Source organism: Sparus aurata, chromosome 3, assembly GCF_900880675.1.
Source record: "Sparus aurata chromosome 3, fSpaAur1.1, whole genome shotgun sequence".
Classification (NCBI taxonomy): Eukaryota; Metazoa; Chordata; class Actinopteri; order Spariformes; family Sparidae; genus Sparus; species Sparus aurata.
In genome coordinates, this window is record NC_044189.1 from 11605767 (window position 1) to 11632935 (window position 27169).

Sequence of the window (27169 nt, forward strand, 5' to 3'; positions counted from 1 at the left end):
GCTCGGATATACAAAACTGGACTGAAGATCAGAAGATCGCTGCGGCAGAGAGGAACAGAGGAGGATCTCATCTATTATTCAATCACATCCATCTAATGACCGTCAAATTGAAAGACCTTAGATAATCTTTGAGACTAATAAGCTTTTAAAAGATGAAGTCCCCTCTCTGCTTGCAAACCACTTTAAATTTCCCAAGCCTTATCTGTTTGAGACGATTGCCAATCTGCAACAATCAGCAGAGATCAAAAGCTCCTGAGCAGCGGGCACAGTTTGCAGCGCTTATCAGGACCGGGGAACTAGATTAAACGGTCATCAGCGACAGCAGTGGCCGGTGGCTCCACCAGAGTGGAGGCTTAAACCAATAATAAGTCATGAGGTAGTTACCTAACTGCATCTGACAGGTCCTAATAGGCCAACGGATCTCATTGGATTTTATATTAAAGGTTTTAAAAACTGAAACGGGAGGTCAGGTCTTTTAAAAGGAGAGAGAGGCACAGAGAAGGGATAAGATCCTTCAAATGATCAAAATTTACATGGAGAAGCAACATCCCATCACATTTCTGTCATATCCCTTCAGGGCTTTACAGCTTCATCATGAGCGATTTCACATCTATCTGAAATAAGTGATGGGATTTTGATAGAGATACATTCATGAATTTGGCTCCAGTTGCTGAAGTGGTGATTTAAAAAGGTTTAGATGTTGAAGTACGACCTTCAGCCAGAGAGAAGCTTCAGGAAATTGGTGTTAAATGAACAGAATATGTCTTGAATTACTTTGGTTGGAGAGGATTTAACTTTTTCTTCGGGAGTCTGTGTCTCTGCTAGCAGTTTGAATGTAGGCTGAATGCAATTATAGCCTAGCTTAGCTCATTTCATAGATGTCTGTGGGTTCACATGTTCAAATTCTCAGAGGATTGCTGTCTGACCTGACAAAAGGACACGTTTTATTACGCATTTAAGCAATTTGCAGAAAATTAGATTAGATCAAATTTACAATCTCCTTCTTTTGTACTTACTACGACTATTCAAAACTAGATAATGGGGAATTTATGCAGTATAATACCCGCAAAAATTCCTATAGTGGGATGCCATATTATACACATGTGAAAACAACCCAGTCACCAAAATAAATGTTAGCTAAATACACTTCTGCAAGCCTAAGTTCAAACTTTACATTTCTTTTGGCTAAATTTTCTATTTCTCTCTGTCACAATGATGTGCTTATTCTCTGGTTAGGTTAAGGCACACAAATCACTTGGTTATGGTTAGGAAAACATCATGGTTAGGCTGAAAGTACCGGTTTTGTTGCCACACACGGCTGGAAATTGTCCTGAGGTCTCCTTAAAGACGCCTGCCTTTTTCTCCACACAAACAGCTAGGAATTGTCCCAAGCTCTTCTTAAAAGCACTTGCTTTTGTCTTTACAAACAGGGCTGAAAATTGTCCGTAGGTTCCCTTAAAAACACCCAGTTTGGTCACCACAAAGACAGCCTGAGATGGCCTGACTTCCCATTAGACATATCCAGTTCTGGTCACCACAGACACGAATGGAAATTCCCTGTGGTCTCCATGAAAATACCTGGTATTGTTGCCAAAAATAGCTGGAGATATCCTGCAGTCTACTTCAAAACACGTCGCTATGTCGCCACAAACGCGGCTAGAAATTGTCCCCAAAGCTCCTAGAAATATCCAGTGGTGCCACGCTTACAAATGTTGAAACAACGTGCACCTTCGTCAAAAAAATCCAGCAGATTCACACTTTTGAGTTGCCACAACTTATGCACTGTGGTCAACCGCAGACCGACTGATTAATTCGACTGCCGTCCGATATTAAAGGTCAGGTAATAAACACGTAATGTGAACATGATACAGGACGTTTTGTACCAATGTATGCCAAGTACAAACTTGGACATATCTGTGTTTTGCAGAAACATTAACTGCTGACATATCCTCACGACGGGGCTGGTAAAAAATACCTTTTTGTGACACTTAACCTGTCTGTGATGATGATTCATACGCGTCTCGAACCTCAATTTACGGCTCACTATAGAGCAAACGATCGAGTGTCTAATATAAGGGGAATAGTGAAAGAGTTAATGAGCGAGGGATTCTGGACACGGCCCAAGATTATAAGAGACAGATGAGTCATTCAAAATAGCTAGAAGCAACACAGTCAGTGTACCTTTAATGGCTCAGTTCAGCGCGGATAATTGCTGAGTCTCCCGACGGTTCACTGCTTCTGAGATGGTGTCACTTTCTCCTCAGTGCTAGTTTCCATGTGGATGCAGCTATGACACACAGCCGCTGGTAATAAATATAGAATTGTCAGGAAAAACAGCTCCAGCTCTGGGGATTTTCTCTATCTGTGAAAGAATTGTAGTTGTATAAATATTGTTTATTGTGTCATTGTTCTTTTGGTGAATACTAGGGGAAGCACCACCTTGGATTTGTGCTGATAAGCTGATATTTTTTCAGGACGTTTTGATCTATTGCAGATGCCGACATATTCACGTATTCTCTCCTGTAGTGAAGATAATGTATTGTAATGTCTAGTCTTATTGTGACGGCCCACTGACAGATGCAGACACACAATGCTTTTCAAACGTGCTCATTTTGGGCTGTGCGGATATTTCATTTTAGATTATTGTTTGGGCTTTTAGCCTTTATTTTTTGGACAGCTCACAATCTACCACAGGCCTACTCCACTTTATTTTCTGAGGGCCACATTTGAAAAAATTGCCAAGGAGCCAGACTTTTACATTCCCTATCTCTGACCTGTAAAACCTCATTTGAATGTGTTTAAAGGATGCACTTTTTATTTATCCTATTTTATATCGATGGCGTGAATAGATACAAAAGTACCAAATTCTTAGAAGCAGGTTTCGTTTGCTTGTTGCCAGAGGTGGCGAAGGCTCACGCGTTCTTTACTCAAGTGCAAGTACAGACTCTGGTAAAAGAAGATGTACTGATTCATCGTCATTTTGACATAATTCAGACTTTAAACTTAAAGGTGGAATCAGTAAGATTTGTCCGAGCTGTTTGTAAACGCAACAGAAAGATAGTTGATCGTTGAGTCTAATTCCCAGGGCGTCAAATACCAACATATTGCATTGGAAAAGTCCCCTGAGCAGCAAAAAACTGAGAAAATAAGAAAATCCAGATCTTAGAAACAAAGACAGCTTTTCTCCCCATTCGGGTCTCGCTCGTCGTGTTACATCTGCCGTGCGATATGCACTGATAACTCAGTGAAGTCAGTGTTATGATGTTAGGAAGACGGTGTGCAAAATAGAAATTATGAATTATTCCCCTCAAATGCATTTAAACTAAAGTCGAAAGCCTTTTTTGTTCATGTAAGGAGTAGAAAGTGAAAATGTTGTCAGAGAAATAAATACTCGTGTAAATGATAGCTGAAAAATCAACAAAAGTATTTGTACCCCGCCTGGGTTAAAAACGATTTCATGAAGAAGAGTATTTTTGTGCTCTAGCAGAATGATTAAAGGGCCCCGGGGCTGTCCGTTGAATGGGTCTGCTCTACCAGGTGAGCTAGCGTGTTTAATTTTTTTAGAGCCTTTATCAGCCGATACCAATGTCACGCACCCCTGGCGAGAACAGATGTTTTTGTATTAAACCCTGGATAAAATGTGTTTGCCCTGCACCTGAGCCGCCGACACCTGTGATCAATTGAAACCACGCTCATTACTCAACTATACAATCAAGTGTTAGCGAGGTTTGCCTGACTGTGGAAGGAGAGATTCCTCTGAAAACCAAGCAGCCCCTTTAAAGGATAAGGCTTGGAGTTGCTCTGTATTTTTTTTTGTCAACAAATCCCATGGAAAAAAAAACCCAAAAAGCACTGTCGCTCACTACTTTGCCACACGGCCCAAACAGTCTGCTGAGAGAAATAGAGCATTTGTTGTGACTATTTATTCAGCTGCAGATTAATACACATCCGCTATAGCCGAAGTGAAAACCGCAGCAACAGCCTAAATAAACTACAGTGCAAGTGCATCATAACGAGGGCATATCTCGATGAGTGCATCAGTGTGTGGCTCATGTATCCGCTTCTTGACAGTTGGTGAAAAGCGATTGAGGTCTATGGCACGGAGGAATAAGCTCAATCAGGCTACGAAGGCAGTGTGTGAGTAGGATAAATGTTTTTTGTTGACAGTGAGAAAAACTGAGTATCGGCTGCTTTTGTCCTTTAAGGAATCTATCCCCCCAAAAAAAGAAAAAAAGAAGATGTTCCTGCTTTCTGTTGGACAAATACGTTTACATTCCTGACGGACACTGTCTCTACTCGACTACACGCGTTCTCTCACTGTGACGGCTGTGCAAATACTTTATCTCTGTACCTCTCTCTTCATCTTCTGTCTCCTCTCTCTTCCTCTCTTAAAAAAAAAAAAAAAAAAAAAAAAGTCTCCCAGCAGGCAGGAAGGTAAACTTCCCGCCGGTGGGGTTTTTTTTTTTTTTTTTTTTTTCGCAGAAGGATGTCCTCCTTCAGCACACACGCTGACTACCAGAAAACACTCACGTCTGTACAGAGCATTTGTCTCATCTTGAAAAATAAAGGATTCTCTCATTTTTTTTTTTCCTACCACCTTTGGTCTGCTTCCTATCTCTCTCTCCCTCGTTGACAGTGGCTGGCCCGACACCCCAAAAAACAAAGAAGGGGAAAATGACAGAGCGAGGGGATAGAAAGAGGAGGAGAGAAAGTGCTGACGCGCTGCGAGAGCCGGACAGGGCCTTAATTGATCACTCGTTCAGAAAGGGAGAGGGAGGGGAGGGAGGGAGGGAAGGGGGGGAAATGGGAGGGAAGAGGAGGGGAGGGTTAATGGAGGAAAGAGAGGGGGGGGGTGCACGGGGTAATTCATCGGATTTATGAGGGACAGAGGCAGGGGAGATGGGCGCTCAGACAAGCATAACTCAGTCACAGGCATCAGATGAAAGGCCACTGCAGTAAGTCACACCGCAAGGGAAAATATACCACACCGCAGAAATAAACAGAAATTAGAGGCATATTTTCATGCAAGCTTTACGTGTGATTGGTGTGTAAAAACCCCACTGTGTCACTCAGTCAGTGTGTCAGACTGAGTAAAGAGTCCGGGGTTGTATTTATAGCCGTGTTCGGGCCCTTATTCAGCCCCAGTCAAGGCTCCCTGGTCGACGGGGGCTAACTCTTCTTTCCCCCTCTGATGTTGAAAAATGTGCAGCGCTAGCAATCTAGCGGCACTTAGATTTACTGTGCTCACTCAGATGGAATAAAAGAAGGGGAGAGAATGAGGCTTGTGTGTGTGTGTGTGTGTGTGTGTGTGTGTGTGGGGCAGAAGATGAGCCTGTGTGTATGCATCGAATCAATCAGTTGTTGTTGTTGTTTTTTTTCTCTCTCTCTCTCTCTCTCAGGCCACAGATATTTAACCAGACTGGTAATTCAGCTGAACCTCACTGGAGGCACATTAGACCTCATACATCCCAGTGAGTGTATAAATGGAGTGGTAAAAAAAAAAAGAAAAGAAAAAAAAAGATGCAATCGTTGTAAAGCATCCAAATGAACCAAAAAAAAAAAAAAAAAAAGCCTGCAGGAGCAGCGAGAGATATTACACAACATCAACATACTAATTACGTGCATCTTGAAACTCATCTCCGCCCGTGTGCATGCACACCTGTTCTCTCGTCGGGTCCCAGTGTGCTCTGCTGCATGAGCGCATCCCAACATCTTGCGGCTGAGGCCGATCAATGCCTTTTAATTACCAAGGGCCCAAAGCGCTGGTCGATACAGCTGACGAGAAGCAGAGAGAGAGAGAGGGGGAGAGAGAGGGGAAGGGAGGCCGAGATGCTCCAGACGGTGATTGATGCTCGCTCCTCCCCGGTGAGCCTACCTACAGATGTGTCGTTAGGCTTGATTAATCCTGCCAAGCCACATTCACTCGCTTTACAGACCGCTGTTTAACCAGCCCGGGCCGCCATGGTCACAGGGTTAAGTGGACGCGAGGTGTCCGCCCCGAGGAACAAGGGCCTCCTCACACATAAGTCAAGGGAGACTAGCTGCTCTCTGCAGTGCAGGCGATCTGACTGTCGTACTCTGTGGGTTCAGCCAGATTTCTCACTTGGGAGATATTATGATCAAGTGCATTAAACAAGTCAAGGTAAGCGACAAATAACTCAAATTTCGGCTCAGGGACCCTGTATGAGCTTTTTTGGCAAAAGGACGTTACTCATTTTCAAGGCCAAGGAAATCGATGAAGTTTTATCTCTGTCGCTTACACAGTGAATAATGAACTGAGACTCATCTGTTCATCGATTTGTTTTAAAGAGGCACTCACGCAATCTAGCATTTCATAAAACTGAGGGACTAACAAAACACCGACTGGTGAACACGTGGTCGTAGTCTTTGTGACGTCACCCACAGGTTTCTGAAAAGTCTCTATGAAGACCGGTTTGGTGTCTGCGGCTGCTTGGCCTCCTCTTGACTGCCTAATCCCTGGTTCACTCAAAAATAGGCAAATCGGTGGATCGTCGGTGGACCTGAGGCTGGCTGGCAGCTGGCTGACACTCAAACTGACATCCCTTTAATTATGTGTTCATTAAGGCGTTGAATACTGGACCAGGATCTGCTTCCAGATGATTTCATAGACCACAATCGATGCCCATATGTCCTGCCTCTTAAAGATCGACTGTGCCGTTTTTGGTGCAGAAATTCAAAATCGGAATTTTAATATTCACAATTTTCACGAGGAAATAATACAAAATGCATAAATGTGAACCTTTTCCACAACTGAATAAACAAGCTGTTCTCACAGGAAAATAGGACTGTTTGGAATTAGAAAGGTGGCGGGGTCCGCCACATATAAACCAAGTAATACGGTGTGAGATTGTGTTGTCCTTTAAAGTCGGTTAGTTTGGTCTGTGATCAGTCAGCGAAGATCGTCTTCTCCAACGCTACACAGTGCTCCTTTGAAATCAGATTCAGTGAGTACAGAGCCGTACACCTTCAGCAGTGAATGTGAAAACAGCCTCCCTCTGCATTCAGATCATCAAGAAAAAAAGCTTATTATTGAACAGACGGGGGCTTAAAGACCTCTGGAAACTTCCTCCGGAGCCACAGAGGGCGTCAGAAACAGTTTTTTTACATTTACGGCATTTAGCAGACGCTTTTTGTCAAAAGCGACTTGCCGACCAGCACATCATGAGCAGTTTGGGGCTCAGTATCCTGCCCCAAGGAACCCTTCGACATGCAGACAAGGGGAATCAAACCAGAAACCTTCCGACAACAGGATGCTGGCTCTACCCCCGAGAGCCACAGCCGCCGCTCAGTTTCTTCAGGCTGAGCAGAACCCTACATGCTGCGAACACTAAACCTCACGTGTGAAACTGGTGGAGTTGCCCTTTAAAGAGCTCCTAATTTCGAATAAAAGAATCCGAACACGCGAATCCGAACGTCCGCTGTCGGCCCGATAAGATGCGGCGAGGCTGGATTCGTCGTGCAGCCTCTTGTCACACAGCATTTTAGACATTTCCTCGGCTGAAGCGACTCACATCAGATACATGTGACTTAAGAACTACATCATGAGAGAAAGGAGGTGTGATTCAAAACTCCCTTTTTACAGTAAAACTCATAAAATTACTTCTAAATCTCGAGACGTGCAGCTGCAGTCGGCGGGGCCACGTTTACGTCTCATGCAGTGAACCCGTCTTCTGCGGCCCCCCCTCTCAGGAGAATGTTGCAATTCAGTGCAACTCTTAATGGGTTTACTGAAGTGAGGCAAAACAAACTCCTATGCGTGAAGGGTGTTTAAGAGTCTTGAATTAACCCCCCCCCGTTAGGCCTTTTAATTATACACATTACATAATTCTACAAGTTTGTTTGTTACATAACGATATTTGAGATTCCAGATCCGTCTCTCTATTTGGAGACGCAGACAAGGAACAGACCAGCACACACACACAAAAAGCAATTTGCCTGGCGAGATGGATAAACACACAGGAGAAAAAAAAGACTAAACCCAACAGCTAAAGGCGACGACAGCCGCCTCCGTTGTACGACTGAGAACGGCGTGTTGGAGAGACTCCCACGCTGCTCTCGTCAGACGACGTCTCGACACAAGTGGATGGTAAGAGGACATTTGTCCCCTCAGGTGTGACTCCGTTTTAAGAGCCACTCTGAGGACATTAGTCTAAGCTGACAGTTAAAATCAGTCGAGTGTTCGCTTTTTCCCCCTCCTCTCCGCTGCATGTACTCAAAAAGGTGTTCAACCGGTGGGCTCTTCGCCCGTCTTACAGCAGCTTTACGACAAATACAGAGCTGATCCTTGGGGTCGGAAGGAGAGGCCGCTGCGGTTGCTGAATGACTAGCACTAGCTGCTCATCAGTCAGTAGCCACGTTCTGATGAGATAACGAGTTTAAATTCCACCTTTCCTTCCCGAGTTGGACGTGAGAAAAATGGAAAGCGAGGGGCAGGTGGTGAAAACCCGGGTGGCAGCCTGCAGTCAGCATATAGCACCCACGTGAGACGGCTATAATGAGATGAGGATTTTCACCTCAGCAGTGCCAAAGCACACAACATTTTATGGGCTCGGTTCCACGGGGTGCATTAAGAAGCCCTGCATTTTTTTTTTTCTTTTTTTGGTTTTGAATAATGATCCACCTCAGCGCTGCCACTGCTACCTCCTCACCGGCTGCGACCGCTCCTGTTGAGCACGGCGAACGGCATAAAGATCTGCGCGGTGTGCGGCCATCAAAATGTCACCGCGGCCGTTGCTCTGCCAGAATAATGTGCCTCTGGACCTTTTTATCAGCAGCCATGCTCCCCGTTATGTACTGTGCAGCACTTCTCAGTTTTTCCTGAGGTCCTGGGGCTGTCTTCAGGCAGGAAATGTGCATTTCTAAAAGAAAAAAAAAAAATAGAGAGTGGACTTTAAACTGTGAGGACACTTCAGCAAAGCGTGGCCGCTCATATGTGAGATATCTGCTATTGAAGAAGCAGCCTTTTTCTTTTCGACAGTGTGCTTTTCTATTCATCTTAAACCTCTTAAAGCGACTGAGATGGGGATGAGGGACACCGCAATGTTTCCCGCCAGCAAACTGTCACATCTGTTTCTCGTCATGATCGGCCCTCCCTCACTTTTTATCCAGCGGGGGCTTTAACACCGCAGCTAGAAGTGTTGAGAACGACAACAACAACAACAACAAAAAATCAGCTGTCAAGTCCACTTCAGCCCCCTTAGCTCAGTCATTCTGTGCCAGATGATTTTGCCCCTCAACTTATTATTTACCACCAGCGACGGAATATGAGCCACATTTGCATAAATCCCTCCCACACATGCGCACACGTTGCAGGACTCATCTCAACCCGAATGCCGAGGCGGTGAAAAAGCAGAACCTCGAGATTGAAGAAGCGCATGGGCGGGACTCACACACACGTCACCTCGCTTGGCAGCTCACAAAAGAAACATTTATCAAAGTGACTGCTGTAACATTTTGACAAATTCATATATAAAAAGGACGTTAAAAGCTTGTTAGGAACACTCGTCTTTCCTCTTTAAGAGCTTAATTGGTCCCAGCTGAGCACTGCTGTTGGTTTATCACTTTATGTCTTTACAGGAGGACAGTCTTGACATTGCCCGGGTCCCTCTGGAAAGGAAGAATATCCATGGATTAATAAACACAACACAGGTTCCATTTAACAGCAGGTATAAAAACCTCCCTGCAAGCTATTTCAAATTACCACCAACATAAATAAAATGAATCTCAGCTTTATTTTATGTCCCGGAGAGAGTAATTAAAGTCAGAACAACAGCATTTGCCCTGTAATATACATCTTTATTTAAAATATTTTCAATTTATTACTCCAAACAACATTTTCAAACATCAAAATTCCTTTTGTTTCTTATCATTTTTCAAATCAATCGCTGGAATAAAAGTTAGGCAAGCACATTTCTGCAAAACCACGGATTAGTTGGGACCAAATGTTTCTTTATGTTGAAACGTCGCGCTTTTTTTCTCCTGTCGTGCGCGACACTGTGCTCATGCCTCGGTTTGGTTAACGCACAGAAACCACTTGGTTAGGGTGAGGAGAAAAGATGGTCCAGCTTCCAGCAGTGAGGAATAATCTGGCTTTGGTTTCCACAAAAACATATGGAAATGTCCCCAGGTCTGACACCGGAAACAACGAGAACAGCTGCCCTCCACCTCCTGATGGGAGAGGGTGCAGTAACAACGCGATATGCCGCGCTTGCTACGGATGTCAACCTTTGACGTATCTGTGGTTTGCAGAAACGTAAACTGCTATCACTATAACCAGACGACTGGGTCCAATTCATGTCAGCGTAAATAATTCAAACAGACGGCAGGTTTTTTTCCCAATATATAACTTTATTTAAAATATTGTTACAATTTATTACTCTACACAACATTTTCAAACCTTTTTTTTTTTTTTCCTTTTTCTTATATTGGTTAGTAAACCTTCATGTGTGTGTTTCTTTTTTTTTGTAAGATATAAAACTCTCCATTTTGTGTCGTAGTTCTGCATCAGGAGTTAATTGACGTCTCTCTTTTTAACAGCTTATTTCATCGCGTGGTTTCGCCGCTCCTCCATACAGCCGTTTCGCCCCACGCACAAAAGTAATGATCAACGGTGGCTCTAGCGCTGTACACTATCATTTCCCCCAATCTTTAATAATTTTTGTTTAAATAAATAAAAGTTTTTGGAGTTGGAGAAACAAGAGTGCATTTTGTCCAAGAGATATTCTCTTTTTTTCTTTTCTTTTTAAAACAATTATTTACAGGTTATGCTGAAGACAGACAAACAAGGCTTAGGTTTTTAATTAATGTCACACTGACTACTTGCTGTGGGAAAAAGCCCCGTGTTTCAAAGCAAAGACGGAAATTAATTACACAAAGGCTAACACTTTTTTTTTTTTCTTCAAAACAAACACATACGTCCACCCCTCACATTAATAAAGAATGGGTAGGACATGTCAGCTGAAATGGGGAAAGCCGGCAGCTAATGCCCTCCGAGCCAGATACGTGTCCCGAGGTCGACGAAGTCTACACAGAAGCGCTGATGACGAGACAAACGTTGCGGCTCTTGGCTGAACCAACAGTGTCAGAAGGAAGGAGACCGTCTGAGCTGCCTCTGAACGCCGGACTCTGAGCGAACAGACAAGATCTAACACAGCGGCCACCCAGTGATGTTATGGAAATCAGTGCTGGCTTTGGAACGAGGTTCAGAAAAACTGATGCGTTACTATAGCAACAGCATCGTTTCAACACAAACTTTCTGTGCCTTCAACGCACGTTCCACTTTTGTATTTCACCCACACCATGTTTGCTGTATCGTCCAACATTCGTAGTATCTGTTCAGTCCTGTCGGCAGATTCAATCCTACAAGCAAAGGCTGTCCAGCATCGCAAGCACAAACACAGGTGGCCCACAGCACAGCGCACACTGACGGACAAACACCGGCCAACCTTAGACAGACGTGCATCTTAACATTCCTGCCATCTCTCTGCTTTCACCCCGAACACTGTTACTGTGACATTCAACTCACTGATGGCGAAAAAACAGACTACAAATGACAGGACTCGCACCTGCCCGTGACTGAGACTGACATGGCACCTGGCTCAGACGAACCGAAAGCATCAAAATATTTTTTTCTTTTTAAAAACAGTAGCTTCTCTAAAAGCCTATTCACAGCAGCATGAGCCAAGGGGACAGAGAACAAACATCAAACAGTAAAAAAAACCAAAACACTGCTTTGAATACATTACTGGGAGGAGTGAGTCGGTTGGCTGACAGGAATAAAAGGAACAGAGGCTGCACTGAGCGTGTGGAGCCAACGTGGTGCTGCCACGGCAACCACATCCCCCAGTGATGATGGGGAGACCAACCTGGAGAATGAGAGCAGAGGACAGGAAAGCCAACACACACAAATCACACCACCTCCGTCTGCCTCTCCCTCTGCATCTTTAAAATGAAGAAGGAAAAAAAAAAAAAAAAAGAAACATCATGGTTGAACAGCTCCAATTCTAATGTCATCCATCTTTGAATTGGCTATTACTTTGGCTGTCAAAATGACCATCCAGCAATCTGCAGTCTCTTTCTCAATCCAGCTACCAATGGTCTGTGTGTGTGTGTGTGTGTGGGCAAAACACACAACATGCTACAACAATATGGCATGTATTGCTATAGACTGATGTGTAACAGAGGCAACAACTGGATGACAAAGAGCAAAAAATATCTTGCGATGTTCCCATAAATGATAATCAGAGTAGCAGGGAGAAGAGCCGTGTGTGTGTGTGTGTGTGTGTGTGTGTGTGTGAGTGCGCGTTGTGCTGAAGTGTGTGAGGAGCCGTGAATGTTAGCCAGACAATAGGAGACGCCTCACATTTGTCTCCATCTGTCTGGCATCTCAGCTGTCGTATAGATACAAAAAAAAAAACCCATCTTCAATTGCCGGCTCTCACACCGACAGCTCATCAGAGACGTCCAATCACAGCCTAAAAGCTTATCAGCAATGTCAGTGATAAACACAGAGGACACACACACACTCACACACACTCACAAAAGCATGCTCCAAGGTAACTGACTGAAAGCAAATTTAGCAGTTTATTGAAGCAGAAGCTAAGCTCAACTGTAAAATAAAAGGAATCCTTTTTTAACAATGTGAAACTTGAACTTGTGCTCTCTAAGTCAGTGTGAATAAAAGATGAACCAGCATCACTCCCGGTTTCAGTTGTCGGGTTTTTGGTCGCTTGCCAGAAGGCGAGTGAAGCGCAAGAATGAACCGGCCGGGATGAAACTATTAGCCCTTAGTGGGATAAACATAACTCACTCAACGCATTCAGGCGAAATCAATACATTTGCACACAAAGCATTCTCTTTTGTCCAAACGTAAACGTGCTCTCTACACAATCAAAGTGAGACACAGTGATTTTAACTGAACATCTACGGAGAGAAAAAGGAAAAAAAACAACATTTTATCGTTTTTTTTTGCGATAAAGAACGGAAACGCTGCTCTAAAACAAAAATAGTTATCGGTGTCATATGTCAGTTGTAACTGTCATACACGTCAGATGCACACACACACACACACACACACACACACACACACACACCTAATACTGCACTCATTTAGATCAGTAAGAGGCGGACGGCTGCCTGCATTGCTATGTATGCTGATGGTTGCAGACACACAACTTAATGCAACATCTACTCTCCATACAACACACAAAAACACACGCACACACACACGCCACCTGTCCTTCCTGATGTGGTTTAATGCACAAACTGCAGTGGAGTGATACTTTTGGGTGAGTTTCAGAGCCCGAGGGATCACTCTGTAAGAAGCTCTGAGAAGATTTCTATTCCTGCTCAAAACCTACGACTGAATCTTTCTTACGCTCTGCTGCTCTCTGCTGCCCGCTCAGAAAACTGCAGCTGAACAGTCTCTCCTGTCCTATCTGTCCTTTGTTTTCACAACCGCTCGGACAGACAGACTCCCCCCACGAAGACATCCACGCTTTGGCCCTTCAACCTTTTGTTCAAAACACTCTCCCCGCACATAGCTGGGAATGAGAAAGCCTTGTCAAAGCTCTGCAAAATCACAATAAAAAAAAAACACTTGCGAGGGGGATTAACATTACACATATACCCACATACACACATTTTAATGGCAGCCAGCCAACAGGTGTTGGTCTCAGGTAAGCGTGGGTTGGACCAGAAGACGAGGTCAAAAATGGGGATTAGTCAGAGCAGCTTGAACGTAATTCAGTTAGTGTTTCATTGTGTTAGATCAAGAAACCAATTATTATAGCGCTTATATTAATCTATATTTTATCAGAAGTAAGATTGTTAAACATACAACATTATTATGAACATGTCCCCTCACATCTGTTTGCAGTTAGTAACAATTCTGTCGCCTATGTCTTCTGACAGAGACAGTACACCACTGACCTCACAGATAGAAAACATAATTTTTGTGTTAATGTCCATCATCGGTGTAAAGCATGATTATGCTTTCTTTCTTCATCACTAACTGTTAAAGACTAACTCCTCCATCAGCTCCGTTCAGCAGACGAGGGCCATGCTGAAGGCTTCGGACCGAGTTGGTCGTGTTGGGAGAACTGACCGTCACGTCAGCTCCAACGATTCATCGAGGTGCTCCCCTCGGCACTGTCGGACCCTGGCCAGTCACGCGCTGCATGTGTGTGTTACGTCTCGACCGGTTGGCGAGACTCTGCTTGTGTCCTGCCCCACATCACAGGGCGGATGCTTGGAGGATAACAACAGAAATGCTATGGAGATCTAGTAAATGACATGAAAGTTGGCTTTTGTTTATTCTCCTTCATTGCTCCTCTTGCTGTGTGTGTATCCCTGGGGTCGGTTAAGTGTGACTAGTCCAATTTCCCGAATAGCTCACTTCCAGTTTGTTTTTCGGGGCATGGATCCCCTCAGTCTGTTGCTCAGTCCTGTGTTTGTCGATGGGCGCTCTCTGGGGTGGTTTGTGAAGATGCAAGTGGACCAGTTCTAGTTAGGGTTGATGACAGATGGTTTTAGGACGTTGCAATCTCCCCCCCTAGGTGGCGCCATCCCTTCTGCTGTGTCTCCAGTGGAGGCAGATACTCTGGAACACAGAGAGACGGTTCAGGAAACAAGTCTGAATGATGGGCTTTTTTATTTTCCCACATGCCATGTGACTTACAAAAAATGCTGCCACAACACAACACAGATCAGTCTGTCTCAGCAACAGGGTCCCTGTGAAACTTCCCTGCATTGATTCTGTTCTTCAAAGAATGATTACGATCCTCTGTGGCCCAAACCATCCTAGCCTCTCGTCAGGTGTCTCTGTTCTTTGAAACTTCCTCTCTCATCCTCGTGCCTTGCAGTTGCTAGTCCACATACTTGTGTTATTGGCCTCGTGCCGTCTCACATGAGACAAATAGTTTCAACTTCCCCTTGTGTGGGCCTTCTGAATATGGCTCTGATAACAGGTCACATGTCTATACATGCAGCGACTCTCTTTTGTCTATATCGGGGCCGCAGCCCAAGGTAATGCACGTGGGACATGAAAGGTAATTTACCAGAAAACCCCATAAATAAATAGTCAATTCTGTATTTAAGCACATATGTCTGCATTTTGATGTAGGGGAATATTATTCTTGGACGTCATGCTTGAAGTAGCATTTAAACAAAGTTAGTGTCTTAAACGTTCGTATCAAGTTCTTTAACGTCATGTCCATATTGGAATGAATAGTGGGTATTTAATTCAACAAATTCAGTAGAGTACGGTGAAGTCTGCACCCCAAGCGGGCTCCCCGGAAGTCTGAAGAGGGTTTGCTAGAGGGCCCTTGTTGACTGAAAGAAATCTGGGTTTTGGTTGGGAATTTGCAGAATCCCTGCGAACACGCCTGCAAAGTCTGCGAGTCTGCAGGAGTGGGGAAGTCCAGGCATCTGGATGTGGCCTTTGACCAGGAAATGGACTTCAACACAACTTCCCAATTTAGTTTAAAGACAAGTTTATTAATTTGTCGCAAGTTCACATTGATTGTTCTGTTTATGAAATCGAATGAAATTTGGGAAGTACCTCATTTAAGTTTAGTGTGTTCATCAGAGTTGTGATTAAAAGTTTGGGAGGCCACAGAAGATCATTTTCTAAAGTTTGGGAATAGTTTCTTTATACTTCTCTTCACAGCAATCTGACAGCACTGGAAGAGAATTTATCTCTTCTACTTGCTTCATTTTATGAACTATTTACCTGCTTTTTTTGTAAACGCCATTTTGTTCAGCTTATATGCCATAGGAGCTGCACAAAAGATATATAAAACACTGAAAGCGTATCTGGATGTGCATTTTTAGGCGAGTGTAATTTAATGTCACTAAAGTGAAGCTACTCAGGTAAAGTTTTAGCCATTAACACACAGAAATAAAACCAGGTAACATAGTCCAAGTCCTCACCCTGCTCTTGCCCTTTCAGTTTTTGGCAGATAAGGAAGTTTTGCATAATTCATGTTGCTTGATGGGTGTCGTCATTCAAAGCACCTCTCAGTATCACATCTGAATACATATATCTTCATGATTCGCCCTAGATAAAATCTAGCCACTCACCCTTAGTACCGGGGCCTTTGTTGTGCTGTGCTTTGTGTGTCTCCAACAATATTGTTGCTTTGTATTAAGGACAAAATAGAGTATGTCAAAACATGCTCGCTGCTCACCATTGTTGCTGCAGTTTTTGTTGTCTTTGTCAGATGCCTCTTCCTCAACCTGACACCAGGAAAAACACATATAAAATGAATCATATCACATAAAACAACAGCCTGAAGAAAACGTGTTAGTGGCGTATTGTATTTGTCAAGAAACTTCAAATAATAAGCTATGTTTAGAATTTCAGACTTGGCACGGAGTCATGTGCTTCCCAGAAAGAAAGAGGAAAGGAGTGGTCCTTACCTGTTTCCTCCACTTCAGCTCACAAAAGACCCGCTCAAAGCACTCATGCATGTAGTTAAACTGGGAGGAAAAAGGGAACAGGATTGTAATTCAGCCTTCTGCCTGCAAGTTTTCACGAGTTGTTTTTCTTTCTTCTTACTACTGATTTGAATGCATGTAAAGGAAAGTGTGTGTGCAATCTTACAGCCACTCAAAGTCCAATCAAGTGAATAAATAAACCCAATAAAACAGCAGTAGAGGTGTGTGAACACTCACGTATGGAGTGAAGATCTTGACCCAGCGAGGTTTCTTCTCTCCTCTGGCGTACTCAAAGCAGAAGGCCATCCCCTCCTCGTCAGTGTCCCAGCGCTGCATCTCCGCCCACTCAAAAGCGATTACCTGGTTCTGAAGAAGACACAGAGTTCACAGGAGGTGAGCCCCGTGCATTGACAGGAATGCAAATGTTTAGCTCAACACTGGTTTGATTTAGTGATGCACGATAAATATCAGGCCGGATATTTACTGGCCTATTATTGGGAAATTTGTATAATTGGCTATTTATGAGTAACCATGACTGTCTGGCTGATAATAGGGTCGACATTATGGAGCCAAACTGCTTTCTTTAAAGTCGGTTTGTGACCCGCTATAAACATGAAACAAGAAGAAAGGAGAAGTGCAGTCTGATGAACACATTATGTCAAACTGCAGCACCTTCTACTTGTACTGTATTTACACATTTTATAACAAGCACCAACACTCACTCACCTCCAGCGTGCCATCCTCAGTGCAAGCATGCAGCTTGAAGTGATGGATGCTGATAGCTGTGATGACGTGTCCCTTCCTCCTGGAGTCACAGGCGCAGTGGGGGAACGCCACCTCATTATAGCCCTCACATGTCCGCAGCAGACTCAGATACTAACAGGCAAAGTATTATAGAGCACATACATCAGTCGCTAATACTATAAGCAACAAGGTTATGGCAAACAAGATTATGTTTACCTCTTTTTCCTTAATCCAGTTACTCTAGAAAACCATGTTAACACGCTGTGACCAGAGTTCTCGCCTACCCTCAACTACATTACTGTCCCAATAATGACATATTAGAGTATTTCAGTTTAGATTACGTATGCATGCTAAACAAATATTTTGGTTTCAGCACCTGATCCCAAACAGAGAAGCAGGTTTCGTATTTGTAAGCGCAGTTGTGATATCAGATGCTGCCTAACATTCGGAACAATGTAAACTATTGTTTTGTTTTCACATTCATTTATCTAAAAGGTTGCCCTTTAAGAGTTTGGAAATGCTGTGCTGAGAGCTACAGTTGCAAATGGAGTTCACACAGAGAAACCCCCACAGTCACACATGCCACTTTCAGTTAATGTTTTACAAACATCAATATAAACTCAATGGCTGTATCTCTGAACACCACAGAGGGCTGTATTCTAGAGTGTGAAAGGGGTTCTGGCTTATCTGTCCATTTTCATTTGGTAACGTTTTGGTGATGGCTCTGGTCAGCAGGCAAAAAGTGTAGTCATCCCAATCCCCTCCCTGAACAAAGAGTGGTCTGTGGGACTGACCGTGGCCATCTTGCGCTGCTCTGCCAGCTTCTGCAGCTGGTAGGATTTGTCCTCTGTTTTTATAAATCCCTTCTTCACATCTTCCAATGCCTAGACAAACAGGGGGTGGGTGGGCAGAGGGTTGGGGTGGCATGAAGAGATACAACACCATTTATCATTTGTGGTTCACTGCACAAAAATGATTAGTCATTAAAAATATTGAGAAAGATATTCTGGCTCAAACTAACGAGTTCAACCAATAACAACCCTTCAGCTCGCCATAATTTACATTTGAGATATAACAATGTATGAAATAGCACTATGACTATGTAAAGGTGTCAACCCATAATGATGAACCTCCAGAGAATTAGCACCTAAATCTGTAGCTCTGCTAAGCCTTATGGAGCTTTATTGTCAGTTTCAGCTGATTGTTTAGCTATTCGGCTGCAAATTCACTGTTTTGATTCACTCTCACTGCTCTGATAGCTTTGTTTTCAGCCACAGCAGGTGGCTGTTAATGGTCAAAAAGCTCTATAACCAACTGGACACTACCTGCTCAGTGACCAGCACTGGACAGACACAGTTAGTGACTAGCTGGTGAACATAGTGGAGCAATTTATAGCTAAGGAGGCAGATATTATCCTCAGGAGATGGAGGAGACAAAAAGAGCTAAAAGAGCACGAGTTTGCCATTTCAAATCTAAAGGTGATGATATGTCAATGCTGTCAATGGAGTGGCCCAAAAAAGTCAGTTATTGCAGGTTTAAGTATTCTGGGTACATTTGTTTTCAGGAGTGCAAGCACCGTGCTGACTTTACTAGCAGAAATTGCTTTAATGAGTCACTGCTAAACTCACATGCCTAAAATGCTTCAGGTGGTGACCTTAGTTGGGTCAGTAGACAGCCTGTAGCTGCTGCTGCTACGGCTATTTTTAGTGCATTTGCATCAGAGGATTACTTTGTCAAGTTCCCACTTCATACTTCAGAAACTGTGGAAAAGTTTAAGTGGCTTGTAGAAAATCAAAGTGCTCTGTTTTACTGGATGCGTTCATACATTTCGAGGCACCAGACTATTCATTTTCAATTTAGAATGACATTTGTAGGACTTTGTGATTGATACAGCTTGATATTCTGTTCCAGGAGGCCCAGCTGGCAGGAATTCAACCACTACTATGCCTAGTTTTGGTTGTTTTGATGCCAAAGCCTGTTGGGAAGCCTTTTAGAAGACAAGACTACTTTAAAATTGTTACAACTTTACTCTAATGAGTTAGAAAGTCAGGATAATACACAAACTACTGAATGATTCTTCGTCAAGTAAAAGTGCTTACAAGTAAAACAATGGAGTAATAAAGTAAAATTCCCTGATTTTGTTTATTTCTTGAAGAAGAAATAAAAGTGCTGAGTTTCCTTACGTCCATAGCAAGTGGGATTCAATTATTGTTATTACCTGGTGGAAGCAGTAGTGCAGTGCCAGTGGGTTGTCTCTTAGCAACTCCTCCTCCTGGAAGCTGAACAACCATTTGCGGAGCGCCAAGCAGGTCCCCGGCACAGCCGACGTGTAATTCTGCACATAAAGCTTGTGGGGAAACTCATTAGGTGCCAGCTTCCTCACTGCAACAAATAAAAGAAAGGAGAGAGATTAGGAAGGAGTTAAAAAAAGGGGGGGGGTCTGTTTAGTCATTAAAAAAAAATTCTAGCCTGTACCCAATTACCTGCCCTTGCCGTCAAAAACCTCAGACATAACCCTAGGCTAAATGGATTAAACACACTGGTGGGAGGGCACAGGTCTTTCTTTAGAAAACTAGTGGTCATGTGATGAAGACACCCAAGAGGGTGCTTTTAAATCAAACACATGAGAGTATCATTAATTCATTACACTCATTAGCATCAAATACACACACAGTTCTTACCAAAGGAGTGGTTGATGACTTCAAAAAGGGCAAAGTAGCTCGCCATAATACTGTCCATTCCAACCTTTAACACTAATGCCTACAGGAAGAGCAACACAGAGTTAGTTATGTAAGAAAAACACTGGTTTTAGAATTTCTATTGTCACTAAAATGTGTACACGAAGTGAATACATTTTAGTGACAATAGAAATTCTAAAACCAGTGTTTTAATACATGTATTAAAATTCCAGCTGGATGCAAACAATAGGGCAATAAACTGTACAATATAGTTGTGTGAGAGCCTCAACCCAGATGTCATGTGTTCTCACCTGGTACACCTGATCTGTGGTGCTGTTCTTGCGGACTCTGACAGAAATGGTGGTCTTGTCTGGCAAGGCTATCCGCAGTTCTACATCTGTTACTCCATTGTAGTTCTGCACAGTGAAGCAACACATAATGAGAACAGCTGCAGAGCTGCACTAGCTCGTGTGGATTAACAAGGGTGTGTGTCATCTTGTATGAGGGTGCAAACGTGTGTTGGTTCTGAATTATTGGTAAGTCCTTTTTGATTAAACAAACCAACAAACAAATAAGACATATCTAAACCAGACCTCCTATCTGTTAGAAATCCTAATCCTCCTGAAGCGCTGGATTAATTCAGTAGTATTGCATTTTTCTCTGCTACGAATATTCCTCAAAGCACTAGACAGGGAATGCAATAAAAGGAAAAGTTGATTATTAATGATTATTAAGTCTGTATCTACTCAGCCTCATGTTTTAAAACAGGTCCCCATCTACATCAGTTGTGCAGGAGAATTTTATACCGAAAGACAAAAGGGGAGTTAAACATGTATTCATTACTTTATCACACGTTTTTATATATCTAAAATCCTCTCAAAAGGCGCACTATATAATATCTAATACTTACAGACAAATATAGCCCTAATATGAACTATTAGAAAAGCTAAATCTAATTAAAAAGCAGGAAGGTACTGTGGTGCTGTACACATTCTCTGTCTGATGAGACACATCTTGTACATCGGAGAAAGTTTCGAAAAAGATGCAGAAAAACTTTCTCCCACTCAGCTCAGAATCAAAAGGAGCTACACTCTAGTACAGTCCATATAAGAACAACAATAAATGGGATGCATACCTCATCTGATTCAGAGAGAAACTCCTGCATGATGTCACTCTCTCCGATCACCCGCACAGAGCAAACTAGAGAAATATACAGACAGAGAAAGGTGGAGAGAAAGAGAGAGAGGCCAAAGTAAATCAAATAAAGGAGGACAGGAAATTGTCACTTTGGCTGTATCTTGTGTTCAGATTTAATGCATTAGCACAGCCAGTACTTGCCCCATTTTCTATCCTAACTTCAACATGATTTCTGGATGTAAAAATGTAATTATTCCTTGTCTTGGTATGTGTGGTTATTATAGATTCTGGTGGGTCTAAATACTTTACTTTTCTTGAAATAAAAAAACAAAAGCAGCCTTTCATCCTTGTCCATGATGAAAATCAACACAGCAATGGGTTTATAGCCGGTGACCTTTCTGAATCAGCCTACCTCGCTCAAGATATTCCTCCAGGCCTCTGCGGCGAGCATCTAGCTGCTGTTCGGACAGGGAGAAGGGCCATTTACCGGGAAGCTTTGGGAAGTTGAAGTTAGAAAACTCCCTCTTTAGGTTCTGGTGCAGGATGGCGAACTCCCGGTAGCGCTTTGAGCACAGCTGTCTACCTGACATGTACACGTTGTACACCTGTGAGACAAAGACATGACAGACAGGTTGTAGTGGACTAGAGTAGAGGGAATTCATGCTTACAATCAGGAATTATACTTTTTTTATTTATTTTTTTAATACCGCCACAGGAAAAAACAAATTTTCTACCTGCTTTGCAGAAAGAATTAAGGCAATGACTCAAACCAGCACTCACCACAAACCTCTCGGAGTGCTGCTCTACATGTTTGTATGTGGGAATTGAAATGGGCACAGCCTGCTTGTCGCTGTAGTCGTAGTTGGGTTGGACTTCCTCTCCTCCTTCCAACCCATCGGCCTCCTGAGCTGGGACAGACAGCACAGCCAGAACCAGCTCTTTCTCCCCTGCACGGATCAGATCCACCACCTGCTTATGGGTGGCACCTTCCACACTGACCCCATTACTGGAGGGAAAATAAAATGGCGGGAGAGACAGAAAGAAAGTCAGCGAGGAGTTTTAAATATCAACTATTGCCACCGTTTTACACATAATCACTTTATAATGCAACATGACAAATGATCAACACACAGAAGGGAACAGACCAAGCATTTAACACTGACCAGGGAAGGGCCTGACTGTACCTATATCAGGCTACTATGGTGTCAAATAAGTGTAGCATACTTCAGTGCTAAAATATTACAAATTGATTTCAGGTTCAATAATAAGACTCTATTCCAACTATTTATTCCAATACTTCAACTGAGTTTATCTCACAGCATCAAACACCAGGCTTTTGGTTGCCAAAACAGAAAATATTGTTGCCATTTATTCGTCACCTTATATTCTGAATGATTAAGATACTACGCCTTGATACGACAACTTAATAGTGAAAATGTGACATTAAAGAATGTCTGAAAGCTTCATTAGAAGTTGAACAGTCAAATTATTTGCAGTGTATGTTTTATCTAATACTTTATAGTGGTGTCAAAAATATCAAAACATTACAATTCAGAATATCTGAAACCGTTTGAATATTCATTTCGATGTCTGTATGAACGTGGGTAAATGTCTGGTTCCCCTTAAGACTGTGACAGCAATGTATAAATACACTAAATGCAACATATAGTTAAAGAATATACATTTTTGGGTGTACGTTATTTTTTTTCCTTCCCCTATTTTCATATGTTGAAAAAATTGTTGCCAAAGGCCAAGAATTTGTTGCCAACTTCTCAATATGGTTGCTGATCCAAACCTGGCAACCTTAACAGTTGAGTTGACGGCACGCTGTGACTGAATAAATGCAGCTAAACACTGAATTTTATAATGACTCTGACACAGAAAGTGTATTTCAAATGGATTGGTCCTGTCGGTAAAAATAAATATGAAATGTTAACCAATTGCCGCAAATGTTCATTTTCCTTTATTGGCGTGTGGTAATGTCAGCGCATTTAGTCTTTTATTGATAAACACAGTGTTGAGAGTGCTGAGTAACCAGGTCATCCCTCTAACGTCTCCCTTTCCTTGGGTGCTGTGAGACAACTCCCTTCCTGGCTTTGCTGAGGCCAGATGGCAACAGCATCAGGTGTCTCTGCTAATCTTCCTATGAGAGACAGCAGGACACACAGGAGAGGAGGGAGCAAGCAAGAGTGCGAGCAACGGTCTGTCCAGTTTGTCCATTGTGTCTTAATTATTGTTTATAATTGTGTGTGTGTATCAGTAAATGCCTGCACAATATGCTCAAAAATATTGTGATTATTTTCCACAGATATTTCAATTGCACTACGATTCACCATAAATTGAACTGATCATTTTGTATCTCTTCCTGAAAAACAATTAAAATCGTAAAGAGGAGACATTTCATGGAGTCTGTACCAAACAAACATTTTTTATATTTCTTTACAAAGCACTGTCTGCCAGAAAAGTGGGTCAGTTGCTGTTAAGCAAATCTGAACTATGGTAAGACATATATCAACACTGAAGTAGGGCTGTCATTTTTTGGTTTACAGCCATTTTCTTTATCAATTAATGTAGCGAGTATGTTTTAATAAAATATTAAGCCTGTATAAGATCAACACTGGCACAATTCCTGAATCAATTTACCAGAATGTAAAGTGATGTCTGACAAACAATATAAAACAAAATAAAATATTAATATGAGCAACAGATAAGCAAACGCTCTTAACATCTACCTGTTTCAATAGTAAGATATTGGGTAGGTTCAGTGAACAAAGCACTTAAATATTGTATTTGTGGATGATAATGGACAACTTATCCACCCACAGCCTACAACCAAACAAAACCTCATGAAATTATTGCCTCTGTTAGAGACTAACAAGTTTATTTTTCCAAACTGTGACTAAAATATGTTTCACACAAACTACATGCAGGTAGCAGTCAGTAGAGTCTGTAAATAAACATCAGCTTTTTATCACCACTGAAGCTACATTGTTCCCTGTCCTTGTTCATAAAACTAAGCAAAAGTGCTGACATATGACACAGTAAACAGGATGATTCTTGTTGTCAGTTTTTTGCAAAATGGTCAAGCTGGTTAATAAGTCACATGATAATCACTGGTCCTGTCATATGACCAAGGAGAAATTTAGCAGTAAAAATGGGAAAAAAACACAGATTAGGTAAAAGCTTTTTTGTTGCCTCAGCAAGTGGAAGTAGAGAAGTGTTCCTTGTTTTCTGTTTCTCTTCTCACTTATTCTAACTTTAGCCTATAATCGAGTTCACAGTAACACACAAGCATGTCTTAACTCCAAAAATCCTGATAATAAGGCCAGGCCAGGCCAAAAATAATTAACTTTAGAAGATGTACCTTATAATTTTCTATACAAATTTGGTTTCCTTTCTGTGGTTCCAGTATTTAGCCTTTATTAGAGCTCAGGCCCACAACTACGGTAGGAGATTTATGTCACTATCATAAATCTACATGTCTGCAAACATAAACCCTATGGGGACTTCCTTTCTCTAAAGAGTTGACTATTATATAGCTGCTAAAAATGAATCGGTTACCGACACTATTTGGTGATTTCCATTTAAAAACTCCGCTAGGGAAAGGCCCCCTGACTTTTCCTGGCATGACAGCAAGAGTTTGACTGAACAGAAAATAACTCCTACGAGATGTCTCCAGTATCAAGCCATGTATATCAACATCATTCATATGCTGATTGGGATAAAAGGCAAAAACAATGGACAGCACCTAACACTGTCCCATGTAAGCAGGTGTTGTGAAGGTTAGTCTGTCAAGCAAGTCAAGAAGCGAACACAGTCACATATGATGGTGAATTTGAGTGACAACACTGCCATCCACTGTCTCCGGCCAGGTTCAAAACAGACATCCCTACCTTTACCCACATGACAATGCAATGTCAATTATATTCTGTCCTCGCAGTCCTGCTGGAGCAGTCACTACGCAAAGGGCTAGCTGAACAACATGTTAGCTACCTGGCTCGCTAGCTAGCCAAAGCTAATCAACATGCACAGCCTGTTGTCCAACTTATGTAAGCTGGTTAGCTTTCTAGTTACGGCTAACTCACTAGCGTTAGCTTGATGTAGCTACATTACCTAATGCACACAAGAGGTGCAAATGGCCGTAGGCTGAATACATAACTAGTTGGTTAAGTAAACAGCTAGTTTATTATCATAACAGACAGGTGACGAAGTGGCTACCTTGAAGAAGGTTCATGTTTGCTTGAAATTAGATCAACAGGGGCTAAACTGGCTAGCTAGCCTTTCTTGCTAACAGCCTGGCTCAGTTTAACGGAACAGGAGCTGACTTACACCTCCAGGATCCTGTCGCCCTTTGCTATCCCAGCTCGGTCCGCGGCGCCTCCGGGCAAAACTGCGCTGACATGCTGAAGAGGAGCGTACAGTTCCCCGTTGATGCTCCGAAGCTGTCCTCCTTCGCTGACTTGACCGCGAACATTGAACCCGTAGCCCGATTCCGACTTGACGATCCTCACCATCCGCGGACCCGACGTTACCATGGTCGCGTTCTGGCCCGCGGTGCTCGCGGACGGAGCCACAACCGGACCGTTACGGGATGCCGAAGGGAGAGTCGCCCGAGTTTCATCGCCTCCTACATCCGCCATCTTATCCACAGGCCCTGGCCCCCCTTTCCAGTCGGTGCCTTCTAGCAAATTCAAAACAACACTCGAGCTCTGTCCCTCCGTAACGTTAGCTCCACAGACCGACTCTGTTGTTGATAACCCGCCCCTCGGTAACGTCACGAGACACGGCCACACAACGTGACCTCCCGGAGGCGTCACCGAGAGTCTGCTCTGTGTTGTACGATACGTGACTCAACAATGCCAAGTCGTTTATCATTCCAGCTTCACACCAATTATTTCGTGAAAATATGCTTACATGTTTTATTTTATGTATTGTCATGCACTTTAACCTTCCAGAGTTTCATACAAATATCCACAGAAATGTTTTTAAATAGACAGGTAGGATACAGTTGCCCAGAGGGTCAAAACACAAGAACATTTGCCAAAACACAACGTAAATACAGACAAAACACAAGACATTTTGGAAGACGGGATGATATTTCACTTTTACACAAGATACACAACATTTCACAAAACATTATTTCACAAAGCAGGGCAACATTAGGAAAACGCAACATTCTAGAAAACTCAACAACATTAGGAAGGCGCAAGGACACAAAACACAATGCAATTAAACAAAACATAATCACATTGGGAAAACACACTTACATTTGGAAAACACAACCCTCTAGAAAACTCAACAACGATAGTAAAGTGCAAGGACATTTTGGAAAACACAGCGCAATTAAACAAAACACAATGACATTTCAGAAAAACACAAAGTCATTTCCAAGATTTTGCTGTGTTTTCCCAAAATGCTGTTATGTTTTGTGAAATGTTTTTTTTTTTTTGCCTTTTCAGAAATGCAGTCATGTTTTCAGCCTCAGGGCCGACGTAGTTAGGCGTATCTTTGGAAATATGTAGCAATGTAGACCTTTTTTAAAAATTAAACATGAGGTCTGATCAACGTCCCCCCTACTCCATGTCTGCCTATTGTTCAATGTTATAATTTCCAGCATATGAATATCTTTTATAAAATTATTGTCTGCGGCACATACAGTTGTATAAGCCCTAAAACTCACTGACTCTTATCTTTTCACAAACTCAGCAGCCAGTATCGCAAAATGATCTTCTGTGTGCATGGGGGCTTTTAACTGTATAAAGTATTTTATACAGTGTTGTTTTAAAACAACAGAGAAACAAGCAGATTCCCTTGAAAGGCAGCTTTTAATGCCAGAAATCAAAATCTCAAATCACTTTATATGGTCACAGACGGAGATTGCCCACGAGGTTTTCTACTTGCTGCTTCAGTCGTCCTTCCCCTTTCTCTCTTGGTCTCTGTTTCTCATTTCCCCACCGCCATGTTGTGAGTTTAAAAAGTGACACTCGACACTGATATTTCTGTGCTTTGCCTCCTGTTATCTTGTGTAATTTAGCGAGGCAGGGACAGGCAATCATGTGCATTGGAGGTGCTGATTATTGAGTCTCAAACAGGGAGCGAGAGCTAATCTGTGAAGTCACCCGCTGCAGTGTTTGTATGGAATGAAAACTCGC

General features: G+C 42.6%; 1 protein-coding gene across 1 annotated transcript; it reads right to left on the bottom strand.

Annotated features, from left to right (window-relative positions):
- Window positions 1-10401: 10401 nt before the first annotated feature.
- On the bottom strand, window positions 10402-25799 carry snx27a (sorting nexin 27a). Its single transcript, XM_030411849.1, has 13 exons — window positions 25347-25799; window positions 21798-22023; window positions 21430-21622; window positions 21016-21080; window positions 20192-20296; window positions 19884-19962; window positions 19421-19584; window positions 17997-18086; window positions 17185-17334; window positions 16696-16824; window positions 16441-16500; window positions 16209-16257; window positions 10402-14620 (listed from the first exon to the last, which is right to left on the bottom strand). The coding sequence occupies exons 1-13, from the start codon at window positions 25655-25657 to the stop codon at window positions 14550-14552; spliced, it is 1692 nt and encodes a 563-aa protein (XP_030267709.1). The 5' UTR covers window positions 25658-25799; the 3' UTR covers window positions 10402-14549.
- Window positions 25800-27169: the final 1370 nt, after the last annotated feature.

What these genes read in the sequence shown, in the direction of transcription:
- snx27a (XM_030411849.1), bottom strand. Translation starts at nt 25,657, where the DNA reads ATGGCGGATGTAGGAGGCGATGAAACTCGGGCGACTCTCCCTTCGGCA. An exon ending in TTCTCTCTGAATCAGATGAG is followed by an intron (nt 20,297 to 21,015) that starts GTATGCATCCCA and finishes TTCACTGTGCAG; the next exon opens with AACTACAATGGAGTAACAGA. An exon ending in AGCTGAAGTGGAGGAAACAG is followed by an intron (nt 16,258 to 16,440) that starts GTAAGGACCACT and finishes TCCTGGTGTCAG; the next exon opens with GTTGAGGAAGAGGCATCTGA.